The 18,494-nt window shown below is 33.4% G+C and overlaps 1 protein-coding gene and 1 non-coding gene across 7 annotated transcripts in view; both read left to right on the top strand.

The window, feature by feature from the left end:
- The window catches only part of RPS6KA3 (ribosomal protein S6 kinase A3), a 104,338-nt gene that overhangs the window by 62,555 nt on the left and 23,289 nt on the right, over positions 1-18,494 (top strand). For all 6 annotated transcript variants that reach the window (XM_010954533.3, XM_074359501.1, XM_074359502.1 and 3 more), the window contains 9 exons: positions 2,658-2,738; positions 3,695-3,774; positions 4,374-4,480; positions 7,656-7,693; positions 7,908-8,050; positions 8,260-8,330; positions 16,723-16,811; positions 17,006-17,070; positions 17,146-17,248. In XM_010954533.3, the coding sequence (XP_010952835.1) occupies positions 2,658-2,738; positions 3,695-3,774; positions 4,374-4,480; positions 7,656-7,693; positions 7,908-8,050; positions 8,260-8,330; positions 16,723-16,811; positions 17,006-17,070; positions 17,146-17,248 (777 nt within the window). The remainder of the gene's footprint in view (positions 1-2,657; positions 2,739-3,694; positions 3,775-4,373; positions 4,481-7,655; positions 7,694-7,907; positions 8,051-8,259; positions 8,331-16,722; positions 16,812-17,005; positions 17,071-17,145; positions 17,249-18,494) is intronic.
- On the top strand, positions 2,982-3,058 carry TRNAS-AGA (transfer RNA serine (anticodon AGA)). The gene has a single exon. It is a non-coding gene; the product is annotated as a tRNA-Ser (tRNA).

The following is an 18,494-nucleotide window of genomic DNA, read 5'->3' as shown; positions in this document are numbered from 1 at the left end:
GGGCTTAAAAGGTTTTGTAAACCATTGCTCAAAGCAATTTCTTAATATATAATTCTAGAAATATAAACAGCACATTCTTACTCATTCTCATGTTCAAATCAAGTAAAGTTTAAAATCGAATAATTACTATATAATAAGAATTATTTCAGAGGAATGTATTTGCTTTGCCAGCATGAGTCAGTATTAACAAATTCTATTTTAGGTCTTAGAATTTAACCAATATAAAACATGCCTTCTTCTGAACCAGTAATATCCTAATCCAAATTCCCGATTGTAAATGATTTATATTTGGCACTAGGTCTTCATATAAGTGAAAGAAACCAAATTAGAACTATTAACACAGTCCTACCTCAGACAAAAGAAAGGAATTCTTTAGTGAATGAATCTCACTGTTCATTTTGAACTAAACAGGGTCTCATCATTGTTACATATAAGGAAACCATCTCATAAGATAATCATAATAGGAAGAAAATCATCCGGTTCTAGCCTCTCATTTAACAGGGAAGGACTCAGGAAGTCCCTGAGCAATGAAAGGATTTGACCAAGGTAACTTACCTAGTTATTAGCATGGCCACTGAACTATAGCTCTTGACTCCCAAGTACTTGTTCTTTTCATTGTGGTAGAATAATACAAGAGGAATGTACAGTAAATATATTGGTGGATATTTTTGCTGCTTACTGAGCAGAAGGGTGATTTTTTAAAATGATAACCTTTGTATAATTACTGAAAGAGGCAGAAATTTGGAATCCAACTTCAAAGTAATGGGAACCTAATCCAAGATTGTATGGGTAACAGTAGAAGAAAGAGCAGGGTTGGGCTAGACTAGAACAGAATTATCAGCAGGCCTAGGTGATAAACCTCATTCACATAAATAATAGAAAGGGCCTGTTGAACATAAGACACCAGAGTTGTAGTGATAGGGCAAGATAATGAAATCAGAGATTGATACCTAATTTGATATACCAGCAAGACAGGTCAACTAAAAGACTGCATCGACATCAGGAACAGTTGATTCCTATTCCTATTTTGCCCATTTTCAGTCACTGCCACCAAAATCTCCCAGTTGGAGTTGGAAAACTGGTAGAATGAGAAACAGGATTTTTTTTTTTAAAGTTTCTTGGTTTATTTTTCCTGGAGGTCTTATTTCTGTGTTTTAAATATCAGTGGTCACCTTAAATTGACAAGAAAACCAACTCATCTTTCTCTCTGTCCCCACCCCCGCCACCAGAAAAGACTCTTTCCCATTCTTTCTGTTTAATCTTTCACACACCAGTCCCTCTGGCCTGAAGAATAAAAGTTATTTATGATTTATTCTTCTTATTATGCGAAAGAAAAAAAACTTCAGTGAATGATTATTTTCATCTCTTAAATCCATTGAGCTACCAACACAAGAGTACTTATCAAATGATTATTTTAATCAACTGTTTACTTGTCTGTCATTCCCACTGGATTATGAGCTTCTTGAGATTATTTTATTTGTATTTGCATCTCACAGTGCCTGGCACATAGAGTTTGCTCAAGAAATGTTCAGTTGGTAAAAGAGAGCTTTGTTTACAGGTCAAATGTAAATTCATCCTGGCATTCCAGATTGTCAAGAATCTGGATCCTCCCTACTTCCCCTCCCCAGTTTCCACACTGATTTGGTTCCCTCTTGTTCATCATGCATGCCTCCATGTCCTTGCTTGCATTGGTGCTCCATACCTGGGCTTTTCTTTTCTAGGTCCAATCCTTCCTGCCCATCTAAGTTCTACTCTAAAAGTCCCTAACTCCATCTCTTCCCTTTAGCCTTCTTATGCAAGTAAAACTGATCTTTCCCTTTTCTGAATTCCTGTACTACTTGTTGATGGTAATACATCATTTTATCCCTTTATCATATTCATGGTGCTATAGCTACCATTTAATTGAATATCTCTCATATATATAGCAGGTCCTGGGATATACAAACCTCATCTCAAATGGTCGCACAATCCCCAAAGATACAGTGGTGTTATCCCTATTTTATTGATGAGAAGTAACTGAAGCTCAGAATATAAATAACTAATTTGCTCAGGATGACACAGATCTGAATCCAGATCTTTCTAATTCCAAAAAGCCTTTGCTCTTTTAGCTGCACCACAGTATCTCTTCTCCCTCTCCTCTCCTGCCTCCCTCATAATATACCTTTTGAGATATATCCACCCTTCACCATGTCTGCCACATTTTGTAGATGGTTAATGAATGTTTGTTGAGTTGATAGGGGTGTTAAAACCTATTTCTTTTTTTTTGTTTGTTTTAATATTTTATTGGAATAGAATACCTTGTTTTTAAAAAGTTGGTCTTTTGGGGATCATTTTTCATAACTTTGATTAAAATACTTGGCAAGTTTGATGTTAAAGCCACCATCTAATACGTTCTCTGTATTTATTTTTTTAACATAAAGGATAGGTTTTGTAAATATATGCAATATCTTCTGGTAACAAAATTTAATAAAAAATACTTACTAAATTTGAAATTTCAAGGGCAGTAGTTTCATTTATACATATAATAATTTTATATGTATAACATTTTATACATATAAGCAAAATTTTATTTAAAATAATCATTTAAAAAGAGATTTTGCTTTAAAGATTGTCTCTGAAAGCTTTTACAGTGTAGCCATATGTGCATTATTTTATAGTTCGAGACCGTGTTCGGACAAAAATGGAGCGTGATATCTTGGTAGAAGTTAATCATCCTTTTATTGTCAAGTTGCATTATGGTAAGTTATCAACAACCTTCCACTTCATCCCTTTACCTCATTCTCCCACTTCTGAGTACATTCAGATATACTAATGTATATAAATGTTTACTTGTGTGTATTTATATGTATTTAGTAGATACATATGGTAAAGTCATGGAAATTAAACCATTACTTCTTAGATAAACTTTAGAAGCTTTTATTGCACTTAGCTTCATGTTTCTTTTAGACATTATAGTTTCTGAGTGAAAAACCATAGGAACAGGAGAGGGTGTATAGCTCAGTGGTAGAGCGTGTGCTTAGAATGCACAAGGTCCTGGGTTCAGTCCCCAGCACCTCCATCAAATAAATATATATACATAATTACCTACCCCCTAAAAAAATAAAAATAATAATTAAAAAAAAAGAAAACCATAAGAACAGATAATGAAAATTTTATAAATTATAATAATTAACAACAGTGTACCAGCATTTTATACTCTATGTGTGTTAGACTAACTTAAAAGCAAGAAAGATCCTTAATGTTAATATCCTGAAACTTATCACCTTTCTTTTCCCCAAAGGCATATGTGCTTTTTCTCAGTGGGGAAAAGTGTGGTGATTCTTATTATGTGTAATTAGAGCTAACCAATCCACATTTTTTTTTTTTGTAGTTAGGTGATGTGGTTTTTATATTTTGTTTCATGGTTAAATAAGTCTTTTTCTGTTGGGAATTTTTCTCTTATTGATCACATGTTTTAGAACTATTGTATTCCTGAGAGACTACAGCCTGAATAAAATCTAACAAATGTTCTAGTGGTTCCATAATAAGAAACACTACATTTAACATTTCTACATGGAAACGAAGAGAAATCAGTGGTTATTTATCTTCTAAATAAAAATTAGTTTAGATCTATGGTATAGTTATTAACTTGCTAAAAGTAGTATTCATTTGTGAATGAGTTGAATTTAATGGAAATTTTCATTTCTTCATTCAGCTTTTCAAACTGAAGGGAAGTTGTATCTTATATTGGATTTTCTCAGGGGAGGAGATTTGTTTACACGCTTATCCAAAGAGGTATATAATTATTCTCTATTTTTAATCTATATGCATCCTGTTTCAACTAAAGCTTTGTTATATTTCAATATTATGTTTATTATATTTCCTCTAGTGGCACAAGATTCTTACATTGAAGAATCAAAGCCAAAGAGTTATTTTTCCTAATTTTGAATTTATTCTGAAAGTAGGATTTTTAAATTGATAAACTGTCTTTTGTCCTGCTTCTTTTAGTTGCAGTTTTTTCAGAAGCAATAATATATCAACAAGATATCCTTAAACAATTGGTAGTGGAAATTCAGCGTGCATATATTCAAGATCATTTTTCGTTTCTAAGATGTTACTGTGGTGGAGCAATAATAGCACACTCTAAATATAGTTGTTACTTAACAAAATTTTAAAAGTATTTCCCTCATGGTTCATGTTTAGCATTTAGTAACTGACTAGTTGACTGATTCAATCATTTTGCAAATTCCTTTCATAAGTAAATTGTGACTGAAACTACAGGTAATTAGCGTATTTGTGATTTTTTTAATCTTTAAACTTTAAGATGGAACTTTAAATAAAAATAACAAACATGGAAAGAAAATAAAGACAGAAAAAATATTATTTTATTTCAGGTGATGTTCACAGAAGAAGATGTCAAATTCTACTTGGCTGAACTTGCGCTTGCTTTAGACCATCTACATAGCCTGGGAATAATATATAGAGACTTAAAACCAGAAAAGTAAGGAATCATGCTGCTAAGTTGAATAGAATCTAATATAATTATTTAGGAGGGAATAAATATAGTATTATTTCATCAAACTAGCACAAACATTGGATTAGAGTGCCTGTGCTTTACATTTCTGCTAACACTATGTATTCTCATACTTTTAAATATCTGTTAATCAGCATTTCTTTTAACATTATATCTTGTTTTCATTTGCATTCTTTGATTTTTAATGAAGTTGAAGTCTATATTCATAGGTTTATTAGAAATTTGTATTTTTGTGTGATTTTTCTGTTCATGGCCTTTGCTCTTTTTTTGTTTTTGGAATGTCATTTTTTTTTCTCGATGATTTGTAAGAGGCTTTTCTTTACAAATTAAGAATTTAACCATTTGACATATGCTGAAAATACATATTTTTAGTTTAATCTTTTAACTTTATGTTATTTTAACCTACTCAGGTATTTTTTTTCTCAGTCATATCTACCAATTTTTCCTTTTTTTCTATGACTTTTATTCTTAGAAGGGCTCTCCCAATCTCATGATCAGGTATTTATTTTTCTTCTAAATTTATGGTTTCCTTTTTTTACTTTTAACTCCATCTGGAAATTTTTTGGTATGAGGGGATGGCATGGAGCGAATTGTTTTGTCCAAACACCATTTATTGAAAATTTTCTTCTCCACATGATTTCAAATTATTAGTGTGAGTTGAGCAAATTTCCCATTGCTTTTATAGTGGTGATTATCAAGAAGTTAATATTATTTAAGTTGTATACAATACTGTGCTCTAATTTGTTGATATTTTGAGCAAGATTTTTTTCCCTTTTTTAAGGATATAAACAAGAGTCTTCTATCAAGAATTTTTAAAAGCAGCTTTATTTAGATGTAATTCACATACCATACAATTCATTCATTTAAAGTGCACAATTCAGTGGTTTTTAGTATATTCAAAGAGTTGTACAACTATCATTTTTATCAAGACTTTGTATATTATTTACATTAAAATGTTACATGCAAAATGTAAATTACATATTGCAACAGGAAACAGGAAATGTTCCTCTGGAATCTTATTGGGTGATCACTTACAAATTGTTGTACTTTCACGTTTTACATTTGTTTTTCAGGTATTTTGTTTTCAAATAAGTTTCATATGGTTCTGTTTTTATTCCCCGCATAATGACTGAGTTTTTTTCATCATTTCCCCAATTTCACTGTCATAAGATACAATTCCTGGTGAGAATATTCAACTTACAGACCTTAGAAGTAAAACATTACTATAAGTATAAGATAAAACACTCAAAAATGTTAGTGTTTTGTATCATTTAATTGAATATATTTATTGTAGATCATTGTATTAACGTTGGTCATAAAATTATATATAAAGCGTGGGCCCTGTCTCAAAGGTCAAATAAGATCTAATGTAAGATTGCTTATAATGAGATCTTTCACATAAATGTCTAGACGACACTATTAAATTGAAGTAACATTTAATTATTAAATGATCCAAGTAAATACCATCATATAAAAACATGGGAGAAATTTAAACTTTTGGCCCAATTGTTGTATGTACTACAAGGGGTTTCCCAGATTCCTTTAAACTAGAATTCTGTTATAATAAATGTGGCTGAAATAATTATTAGTAATTGAAGGGGAATTTTCCTTATTGAGAGTAGTAGAGTTAACTTTTTCTTTCAAAGATAAAGGATGGGCATGATTATCTTAAAAGAATGCATTTGCTGTAGGAAGCATAAGTCATGCCCTTTTAGCCATGTTTTCTTTTTTAATTTCTTTAAAATTAACAAGAATGATTTAAGGTTTTGTTTATTTTGGGCTTTTTTTTTTTTTTGAACTCTCTTTCATGAATTCATTAGACAGAAGGGAGGACACCATACTGATAATTCCCTTTATATTCCCTAAATGTGTTGGTCTGCTTTGTAATCAAGCATAATCAAGATTAGTAGATTTTTTCCTAACAAGCCCCTTGTTATGAAGGAGCCTTGAAAAAAATATGTCCTTACTGAATTACCCTCAGTGGTAAACTTTATTGTAACCATAGTTGAATTGATGATCTAGGAAAGTTGGTGGTGTTTTTGACTTAGTAAAATTTTATTATAACAAAATTTGGCTTGCACATTTTTTTTAGTTAGAATTAAAAGGAAATGCCTATATTATGGAATTACTTTGAATATAAATGAAGCAATTTATTTCTTGACCTTTCAAGTCAGTATGCTAATACCTATCCAGAATTGCAGTTACTGGCTTATAGCTTAGTACTTACCCCTTTCTACTGCTCCTTAATTAATGACCTTACTCTCCACTCAGTTGTCTGCTAAATCCAGAAACCTGAGTATCTTTTCCATTTGGTCTGCTTTATCATAACTCCTATCTAAGAGCACACTAAATATTACTTATTTTTCCCTCTGAAGTGTTTCCTAAAATCACAGATCTGATTATCTCTCCCCTCCATGCATGTCAGCCTTTTATGGTCTTCATTCCTCTTTAGAAGAAACCCAAACACTTTGGAATGCCATATTGGCCCTTTGCAGATGGGGCCCCTTCGTTCAGCCTGTATTTCCTATTTATCTGTGCTCTGCCAGACACTGAGCTACAAGATGAACAAGGTCAAAGTCAAACTCTCTAGGAGCGCTCAGTTTACTGAGAAAGAGAGAAAACACTGGATGACATGTACAATGAAGGGATGTCAAGGAAAAACAAGGAGTGTGAGGAAGGTGTGTTGAGAAGAGGACTGTGTAAGTTGTGTCACAAAAAAAGCTAGGAGAGAATGATTGAGTCAACTGCTTAAGAATGATCAAGAGAATGACAACTCTTAACACATTTGACTTAAATATGTGGATCTGTCTGTTGTGCAGGTTTAGGCCACCTCTGCAGAAAGGCATTAGGAGGAGCAACTTGAAAGTGTATAGGTTTTGGTTGTTTTCCTAATAGTTCTCAAGTGTCCCTGGCTCATTAATACAAGTTTATAAGGCTCTGCCTTTGGGATTTGTTACATATGTGTGTCCAAAAAAAAAAATAATAATGTCCCCTCCTTTAGCTTTGCCTTCTTATTCACAGTCTAAAACAGTATTTTAGAATGAATGTGAAGATCTGATGCTTAACAAAGTAATTTCAGTTTTAGCTTCTAAAAATCTCTATTTAGTGTTTGAAAAGCTTTTCTAACTTTGTTTTCTTTCAGCATACTTCTTGATGAAGAAGGTCACATCAAGTTAACAGGTAAAAATCCTCATTTTGTTAAAATAGTCTCTCCTACTCTATATAATTTCCTTTAAGGTTGGCCATAGTACAAATATTAAGTAACTCATTGTTTGTGTTTAAAAGTTGAATTAGGACTTTTAAATAATTCATGTAAATATTGGAGCTCAAAGTTTAAACTTTCTGTGTGCAAATTATTGTAGGATGTTTATGAATTCAATATTTATTTTGGCAGATTTTGGCCTAAGTAAGGAATCTATTGACCATGAAAAGAAAGCATATTCTTTTTGTGGAACTGTGGAGTACATGGCTCCAGAAGTAGTTAATCGTCGAGGTCATACTCAGAGTGCGGACTGGTGGTCTTTTGGTGTGTTAATGGTAAGGTTTGGGGTGCCCTTTTTTTTTTTTTCTTTTGAGAAGTTCAGTAGTGAATATAGTAGTAATAAGAATAACTTGTTAAAAAAATCAGTTGTTTTATTATATAGCGATTTTAGAAGATTTGGTTATAATTAAGATGATGCTTTTTTACCTTCTGGTCTTGAGATTTTATACTTACTAATACCTCTGATTATTTTGCCTGTTTGCAGTTTGAGATGCTCACTGGTACACTACCTTTCCAAGGAAAAGATCGAAAAGAAACAATGACTATGATTCTTAAGTAAGTACTCCCTAGTGGATATGTTTTGATGAGATTTAAAGATAAATGCTTCAAACTAAAAAATGAGATTTTAGAGTGTTAGCTGTTGTATAAGAAATAACTAAGAAATTTGTTGATATTATGACATCAATATTATGTGGTTTAAATAAGAGCAAACTGCATACATCTAGAGTACTCATATTATCTTCACGTTAATATTGAAAGCTTTACCTTTGAGATTTGGAATATGACAGAGATGCTTATTATTCCACTTCTTTTCACATTGTCCTGGAGGTACTAGCAAGTACAGTAAGGCAATCAAAGAAGTACAATTTAAGATTTAAAAAGAAGGAATAAAATTGTCATTGTTTAGATAATATGATTGTGTCCACAGAAAATCCAAATCTTCATATAAATCCTTGGAATTAATAAGAGTTTGGCAAAGTTGCTGGATAAAGAGTCAATAAATAAAATCTGTTTCACGTCTGTATACTAGCAACAGAAAATGGGATTTTTAAAAAGATACTGTTTATAATAGTATAAGAAATAGCAAACCTAGGGATAAATCTAGTATAAGTTATGTAAGAACTCTGTGCAGAAAATTTAGAAAATTTTACATAAGGAAATTTTAGAAGATCGAAATAACTTAGAAAGTTGTGCCATTTTCACATTATGGCAGACCCAGTGTTGTAAAGATGCATGTTATCCAATAGAAATACAGTGTGAACCACATACATAATTTAAAATTTTCTAGTAGCAACATTGAAAAAGTAGAAGGAAATAATTAAAATTAATTGTAATATATTTTATTTAACCCAATATATATCCAAGGTATTATCATTTCAACATGTAATCAGCATTTTAAAATGATCAAGATTTGATACATTTTTAAATTTGAAGCTCACTGTGTATTTTACACTGTTTGAGCTAGCCACATTTCAAGTGCTCAGTGGCTGTGTGTGGCTAGTGGCTTCCATATTGGACAGCATAACTATCATTTCATTGCAAATCAAATTTAAATCTGAGTAAGCTTTTTGTGTAGAACTTAATAAACTGATTCTAATATGATAATACAAGGGACCAAGAACAGCTAAAACACTCCTGAAGAAAATCAAGATAGGAGGACTTGTTTTATCAAGTATCAAGCCTTACTATAACTGTAATTAGGACAATATGGCATTAAAACAAGTATAGAAAATAGACTTGTAAAACAGACCAGAGAGCCCAGTAACAGACCTATACATATGTAGACACTTAACCATTGGAAATTGAAGAGCAATAGGGAAGTAGCAGCCTTTTTAAATAAATCATGCTAGAAAAATTGGTATTCATAAAGAAGAAGATGAAACAACTCCTACCTCACACCATCCACAAAGATCATTTCCAAGTATATTATAAATATATATATATTTTATGTATATGTGTCAAAAGGCAAAAAAGATTCTAGGAGGAAATATAGAAGACTATATTCATGACCTCGGAGTAGGAAAAGTAGTCTTTGGACACAGAAAGCACAAGCTGTAAAGGAAAAGAATGAAGAAGTATTACTACATTAAAATTAGTAACTTCTCATCAAAAATATTCCATTGGGAGAGTAGAAGAAGAAAGTTATAACATGTAACCCACAAAGGGCTTGTTTCCAGAATATATCAAGGACTCCAGTTAATCAATAAAAAGACAGCCCAGTAAGAAACACAGGTAGGAGACGTAGGGACTTCCCGAAAGAGGATATCCAATGACTGATAAGCTTATTAAAAGATGCTTACCTTCATTAAGCAGAAAATGCCAATTAAAACCACAACAAGCTACAACTACATACCCACCAGAATAGCTAACGGTAAAAAGACTGACAATACAAAGTGCTGATGGGCTATGAAGCAGCAGCAGCTTTCATCCATGGCTGGAAGGAATGTAAAGACTTGTAAAACCACTTTGGAAAGCAGTTTTTGGCATTTCTTCTGAAGTCAAATATATGTATAACCTCATCCATTAACCCCACTCCTAGGCATGCACCCAATTTATATGAATCAAGGTAGTTGCACACCTAGAAACAAGTACCAAGATATTCATAGCACCATTATTTGTAATAGCCAAAAAATGGAAACTTGGTTGCTATATATTCATACAGTAGAATACAGCAGAGGTTGACAAACTATCTAAGTATTTTAGGCTTTGAGGCCACACACAGTCTCTGTCACATAATCTTATTTATTGTTTCTTTCCACACTTGTAAAATGTAAAAACCATTCGTGGTTCAAAAGCCATACAAAAATAGGCTGAAGCCTTTTGCCCATGGGTGTAGTGTGCCACACAGCAAAGAAAAGAATCAAACCACAATTACATGCAACAACTTGGGTAAATCTCACAAGAATGTTGAGCAAAGGCAGTTCAAACACAAAAGGATGAATACTACATAGATGATTCTATTTATAAAGTTTTAAAAGCAGAGAAGCTAAAGCATAGTTTTTAGGGTCCATATTTAGGTGGCAAAAGCCTGAGGCGAAATAAGGAAAGTGGTTACATTGGATGAGGGGTTCTGACAAGGTTGTATTTCTTGGCCAGATGACTGTTCACTTTGTGGTCAATCATTGAGCTGTGTACTTTAGTTTTGAGTTTGGGGGGTTTTGTTTTGTTTTTTGCACTTTGTTATTCTTCACAATAAGAAAGGTCAAAAACTACTTGCTGTATAAATGAATATTCACTGAACCTTCATCACTCCATCTACTCTGGCCAATTCCTTTCAGCTAACAGGCACACTCTAGCATTGAAAAAAACAGACCCCTTTCTTTGACCTGGCTTTTCTTTCAAGTTTCTGTACCACTTTCCTGCATCCTTTCAATACAAAGCCTCTTTAAAGAGTAGCCTAAGCTTTCTGTTAGCATTGTTGGGCTGCTTTTGTTCCACAGCCTGTTTGTCATTCGTTTCTGCCACTCTGTTGAAACTTCTCTTCACTGTGGTCATCAATAATCTCCTGATTGTGTAGACCAGTGGCAGATTGTTAGAAAGGTGACTCTTTGTACCATTTGTTCACACAATTCATTCAACAGATGATTGAGGTCTTGCTATATGTACTTAGGCTGCAGTATGAACAAGACTGACAACCTCTTCTGTGGTCTCACAGAAATTGCATTCTAGTGGGGGAGACAAGGAATTAATATTTAAGCAAATAAATATGATAATTTCCAATAGTAATAGGAGCAGTGAGGATAATAAACCAGGGTACTCTTGAAGTGTGAGAGCAGGGGCAGGGGCAGGAGTCAGTTTAGATGGGCCAGTTAAGGAAGGTTTCTCTGAGGAGTATTTGACACTGCTGGCCACTCCCTCCCCACTTAGTTTTTCCTACTTTCATCTGCTTCTCCCACCGCTAACCATTCTGCTTTTGGTCTCTTTTGCTTGACCATCCCTCCTCTGCCTCTTTTCTCTTTCTAATTATGAAAGATTTCAAATGTATATTCGCAGAAATAAAATAATACAGTGAAGATACATATACCAGTCACCCAGATTCAACAGTCATCCAGATTTTGCCACATTTGCTTCGTCTAGTCTGTCTGCCTGTCTGCCTGCCTTTCTTTTTCTTTCTTTCTTTCTTTCTTTCTTTCTTTCTTTCTTTCTTTCTTTCTTTCTTTCTTTCTTTCTTTCTTTCTTTCTTTCTTTCTTTCCTTCCTTCCTTCCTTCCTTCCTTCCTTCCTTCCTTCCTTCCTTCCTTCTTTCTTTCTCTTTCTCTCTCTCTTTCTTTCTCTCTTCCTCTCTTCCTCTCTCTTTCTCTCTTTCTCTTTCTTTTTTTCCTTTACTGAACTATGTTAAACGCTCCGGGCATGTCATTTCTCACCTTCCGTTTGCATTGCTAACAAGTCTGGATGTTTTCTTATGTAACCATATGTATCAAAACTAGTAGTAATCACCTAATACCAGTCCTTAACCGGATTTTTCAGGTTTTCTCCAAAACTGTGTCTTTACAAGTCTGCACATTTCATTTGGTTGTGTTTCTTAAGCTTCTATTCATCTAGAACAGTCAACCCTTGTTTTTCCCCTGCCATTTACCTGTAGAAACCAAATTACTTTTTCATTTTCTGGATTTATCTTGTCAGAAGATGAAACCACCTCTCAATATCTGAAGCAAAAAGCATAAAGCTGATTCTATTGCTTATTATAGTAAGGGAAAGCAATGCTGGTCCAGTAGAGTCTCTCCAGCAGAGTAGACCACTGTTCTTATATAGGGTTTCTGGGAAGGGTGGAGTTGAAGAATTGGCAGGTTTCCAGGGCATAAGTGGGTTGACATCATCTGTAGGAGTGTGGTTACTTGGGTGGGACTGTTAGCACTCAGGTGTGATTGTTGGAATCAGTTCATTCGTATGTTCTTCTTGCTAATTTTCACAGATGGAAAGCAGTTACTGATTGGTTGGTTTGCAAAAAACCAAAAAAACAGGACAAGACAAAACTCTGTTCACCTAGGCAAGTTGTCTCTGATCAGTTTGGTTTAAAACCAGGTCTGGTGACTCTCTTGTTTCCATGGTTACATAACAATAAGTCGTCTTGGCAGTGTGGAAATTTTTTACATTCTCCTTGTGATATTGTTTCACTTGTTTCTTTGTCTTGTTTTTGGTTAAACTTTTTTGGCAAGATTATTTCATAGCTCATACTGTTGTGCCCTATTGCATCACATCAGGAGGCTTACAACAGCAGCTTGCCCCCACTTTAAGTGATGAGGTTCCCATGGTTATAGCTGATCCCTCCATTGTAAAGTTCCCTGTCAGGCTTTCATCTAATGGTTTCATACATTGATAATCATTACTTGAAACAATTATTTTATTAGAGATTCAAAATGGTGATTTTTCTATTCATGTTATTCCTTCATTTATTAGTTGATATTTTCCAAAACAGTGAACTTTCACTCATCAACTAGGGCTATTTAGTTACCTTGAAATAATGCTCAAACAAGAAAGGCAGAATAAATGCTTGATTCTCTTCTTAATTATTTCCAATTGTCATAGCCCTAGTTACTTACTTCCAGTGGGGGTGATGTCTATTGAGTTGGGTTTTTATGTTTTGACTTTCTTTTCCCTTTTTTACTGTAAAGAATTCATAGGATTTAATAATCAGTGTGATTCAACCAATTGCATTCATCATTTTTAATGTCCAAATTGTTCTTTTTCTGACCACCTTTTAAATGTTCTCATTCCCCGAGGTTCCATCTCTGATATGCTTCTCTTCCCCTCTGCACTCACTTTCCTGGCTGACTTCAGTCTTTCCAATAACTACTCAACATTTTAATTACTCCCAAGTCACTCTTTCTTAACTTAATTTATCAGACACCAGACCTGTATTTTCATTTACTCACCTGCATGGCTTTCCGAAATGTATGACATGCATGACTTAACATTTTTAAACTAAATTTATCTCTATTTGCTGTTCTGTTCCTCTTCTTCCATTCCCAGTTAGCAGCATTTCCATGCATCCTGTTCCCCAAGCCAGAAGCCTAGAAATCATTCTTGATTTTTTCCTTCTCTCTTGCATATGCAGGTATTTATTAGATTCGCTCTCAAAAATGTTCCACTGTCCCAGCCTTTCCTCTTCATTGCACTGCTTACTGTCCTCACGTCTCCTACCCGTGGTGATCTCCTACCCACACTATCGGGTCAAGCTCCTAAGTAGAATGCCTGCTTCCTGCCACCAGTTCCCACTCCAGATCATTCTGTACTTCCCTTGGAATACCTTCTTGAAAATAAATCTGGTCAGTTAGCCCACTGTTTGAAGACCTCTGCTATATCCCTGTTACATAACACAGCAGTGTTTCCCCTTGTTTCTGTTTTTTGACAGAACCCTAATTCTCCAAGATGTTAATAGGTATTCTCTGAAAAAGAGGTACTAAAAACAAATGTTTGGAAAAATACTTACTTCTTTACTCTAGGTTTTTCAGCCTTTTATATGCAGTGTTTTTTATTCTATGTCTCCAACAGGGGGCATAATAATAGCGTTCCAGAAACTTATTGGATCATGAAATATTTTTTGTTGTTGCTAAGTGTCTAGAGAAATTAATGTTATTTAGTAAAATGTTGGGGGAACACTAACCAAATGAATAATTCTTAACCTTTAAATTTCATTTAAGGCCTTTTACAATCTCCCATGTTAAATTAGATATCCCCTGCTGTTTTCTTAGCACTCTTTACATATGTCCTTCTGAGTTTGTCTCTTAATGTACTAGGCTCATCTATATCTGTCTTCCCCCACTGACCATGGAGGAAAGTCATTTTTATCTCTGTATCCTCAGCACTAAGCAGTGTCTAGCACATAGTAGTTTCAATAACAACTCACTGAATAATAAATGGATCTATTTCTGAAATAGAAATTTCTCTGCTAGCCATTTTCTTCAGCTGTGTTATTATTTTCATACTTACAGGATCACTAGTTTCCTTAATTTGTAGGTTGGGGGAAAGAATAAAATTATATATTAGAGCTTAAACAGACCTTCAAGCTCATCCAGGCCAGTGGTTTTCAGACTGTGTACCACAGACATCTTAGATGTTCCACAGACCCCTTTCCCACCAGCTCTTCTTCCCTGCAGGGCTATTAAAGGAAATGGGAGGGAAAAAAGTATATGAAACATATGTTCTTTTAGCAATTTTAAATGTGGGATTCCTTAAATTCTCTTTGAGAAAGAGTTCCAGATCTATAGTTTGGCAGCCATTGATCTAATATCCAGTCCCCTTGCTTATGAAGAAGTGATAACAGGCCTGAAGGGATTGGCTTTCCCAGGGTCACAAAGTTTTAGTAATAGATCCAGAAACTAAGACTCAGATGATCTTACTTTCATAGTAGTGCTTTTTGCAAAATTCTGAAAAATCAAGAAGTTCATTAGAAGATTTTGGGCTAACATTGTACTATGTGTTCACACAAAAACCTAGATACAAATATTCATAGCAGCTTTATTTGTAGTAGCCCAAAACTGGACATAATCCAGATGTCCTTTAACAGGTAAATCAATAAACTCTAGCATATTCATGTCATGGAATATTACTTAGCAATGAAAAGGGACGGACTATTGATACACACAACAACTTGGATGAATCTCAAAGGAATTATGCTGCATGAAAAAAGTTACATACTATATGGTTCCATTTATATAGCATTCTTAAAGTGACAAAATTGTAGAAATGAAGAATAAGTTACTGGTTGCCAGAGGTTAGGAATCAGGGAGAGAGGAAGGTGGATGTGGTTATAAAGGAGCCACTTGAGGAACCCTGGTGGTGGTGAACTGTTCAGTTTCTTTACTGTGGTGATAGACACAGAAACTTATACATGTGATAAAATGGAATAGAACTTCACCTCACACCTGTCAGAATGGCTATCATCAGAAAATCTGTAAGTAACACGTGTTGGAGAGGGTATGGAGAAAAGGGAACCCTTGTATACTGTTGGTGGGAATGTAAATAAATTAGTGCAGCCACTATGGAAGCAGTATGGAGGTTCCTCAAAATAAAATTAGAGCTCCCATATGATCCAGCAGTTTCAGTCCTGGGCATATATCCACAAAAAACGAAAACACTAATTCTAAAAGATACATGCACCCCAGTATTCATAGCAGTACTGTTTACAATAGCCAAGACATGGAAGCAACCCATTGCCCATCAACAGATGATTGGGTTGAGGAGATAAGATATAGATGTATACACATAAACACACAATGGAATATTACTCAGCCATTAAAAAGAATGAAATTCTGCCATTTGCAGCAACATGAATGAACCTAGAGAATATTATACTTAGTGAAATAAGTCAGACAGAAAAAAGACAAATACTGTATTATATTACTTATATGTGGAATCAAAAAATAATACAAATGAATGTATATGCAAAACAGAAACATACAGATATAGAAAACAAACTTGTGGTTACAAAGGGGAGAGTAAAGGGGGGAGGGCCAAATTAGGGGTATGACATTAACAGGTACAAAACACTATGTATAAAATAAAATAGATAACAAGAATATATTCTATAGCACATGATATTATAGGCATTATCGTTTAATAACCTAGAATGGAATATAATCTGTAAAAATACTGAATAACTGTGCTGTATACTTGAAACTAATATAATATTGGAAATCAACTATACTTCAGTTTTTAAAATGGCATAGAACTAAACACACACATAAGTGCAATTAAAGCTGGAGACATCTGAATGAGATCAATAGATTGTATCACTGTCAATATCCTGGTTGCAATATCACATTGTAGTTTTGTAAGATAACTATCATTGGGAGAAACAGGGTAAAGTGTATGTAGGATCTCTCTGTGTGATTTGTTACAACTGATTTTGAATCCACAAAATTATCTTAAAATCAAAAATTTAACTTAAAAATAAAATATAGATACCTCCAAAAAATAAAATGTTATTCTATGTGTTTATTATTTAGAGCCAAACTTGGGATGCCACAGTTTTTGAGTCCTGAAGCCCAGAGTCTTTTACGAATGCTTTTCAAACGAAATCCTGCAAACAGATTAGGTAACAGTTTTAATTAATTTGTTTCTTTTTTGTGTTTATTGGTGTATGTTTTCTAAGGGGGAGATGGATATTTGTGTTTGTTGTAGGATTATGAAATATTAGGACAAATGTTAAAAGTGAAAACTAGATAAATAATATATATTTCTCCTTGAAATAAAATTACCATTTAATCAAAACTATTTAATTTTTGATAGGCGCAGGACCAGATGGAGTTGAAGAAATTAAAAGACATTCATTTTTCTCAACAATAGACTGGAATGTAAGTATAGAATGAAAACTTTTTTGAAATATGTTTTTATAATTAACCCATGTCTAAGTCTCTTTTTCCCTCCAGAAACTGTATAGAAGAGAAATTCATCCACCTTTTAAACCTGCAACTGGCAGGCCTGAAGATACTTTCTATTTTGATCCTGAGTTTACTGCAAAAACTCCCAAAGGTAAGGAGAAAACATGACAAGCCCAAATGGAAGACAATATCTGTATTTTTTCTTGTTCAATCAGAAAATCTTTCCTAGTGTGACTCTTTATACTGTTCTCATTTCTCCCCTTCATACAATATCCCTGCTGCAATAACTAGGTGGTTAGTAAATCATTTACAGCATTTTAGAGCAGTTAAGATTCTTGTTAAATCTTATTTCAAATTATGTTGTACCTTAAACTTTGATACTAGTTATGTGAAAACATTACTTGGTTGTGTATTTATTTACCTGTAGCTAGTTTTACATGAAAAACTCTTCAGCATAAATAGTACTCTTTAAAACTCTAATATTAGGTGGTATTCTGGAAGTACTTGTAAAGTTCAAATTCCAAACATAACTTAAACTTTATATGAGGTATGGTAACTTCAAAATGATTCATACCCTGTGTCGTGCTTTATCCTAAAATTGCCTAAACTGTGACTGTAATAGCAAAGTCATCTTTGATACTGGTAACCTGTGTTTCATTAATCAGCATGTGTATTATACAAAACAGTGTGTTTTGCACTCTATTATTTTCTCATTTAGTTGTATCAAACCCCAGATTTCACTGACAGGCAAATAAATAGAAAATGTACTTGCACATATTTCCCATAGAGTATATCATTCAAACTCTATAAAGCTTTACACCCCAAATCCTCACAATCTATATTAAGCGTTGATGGGTATTTATTTTTATAAGGCAATCTTCGAAATTTGGATTAATACATGAACAAAATTTTATCAAATGCATAGACAGTGATATGCATAGAATTGACGATACATGGTAACGTTTTACTTTGCTTTCTCAATACAATTTGTCCTGATAGAGAAAAATCTTAGACTAGAGCTGTTATATATTACATTCTGCCCAGATAGTTTCTCTTAGCGGAAGTCTTCAGTATAATACTGTCACATTGATGTAAAATTCATTAAACAATATATATTGCTGAGAATATCAAGCTGATGTTAAAAAAGAACTTTATGTGGAGTTGATGTTTAAGTAGATTTACCTATTTGTTTTTTGCTTACCTTTAGCCTTTAGTATGTTTATAAATATTAGTATGCCTAATTGTGTGTTTATATTTATGCGTAACACATTTATTATACTTTTATTATTTCTTTTTATAATGAACATTAACTATATTGTAAAAGTATTTTTCTGTTTTTGTTAATGCCCATAGATTCCACATAAATTAGTTGAAAAACAATATATGTCATGGTCATG

Source organism: Camelus bactrianus, chromosome X (assembly GCF_048773025.1).
Source record: "Camelus bactrianus isolate YW-2024 breed Bactrian camel chromosome X, ASM4877302v1, whole genome shotgun sequence".
Lineage (NCBI taxonomy): Eukaryota > Metazoa > Chordata > Mammalia > Artiodactyla > Camelidae > Camelus > Camelus bactrianus.
Note: the sequence above shows the minus strand (reverse complement) of the source record. Positions and strands in the feature narration are given on the sequence as shown.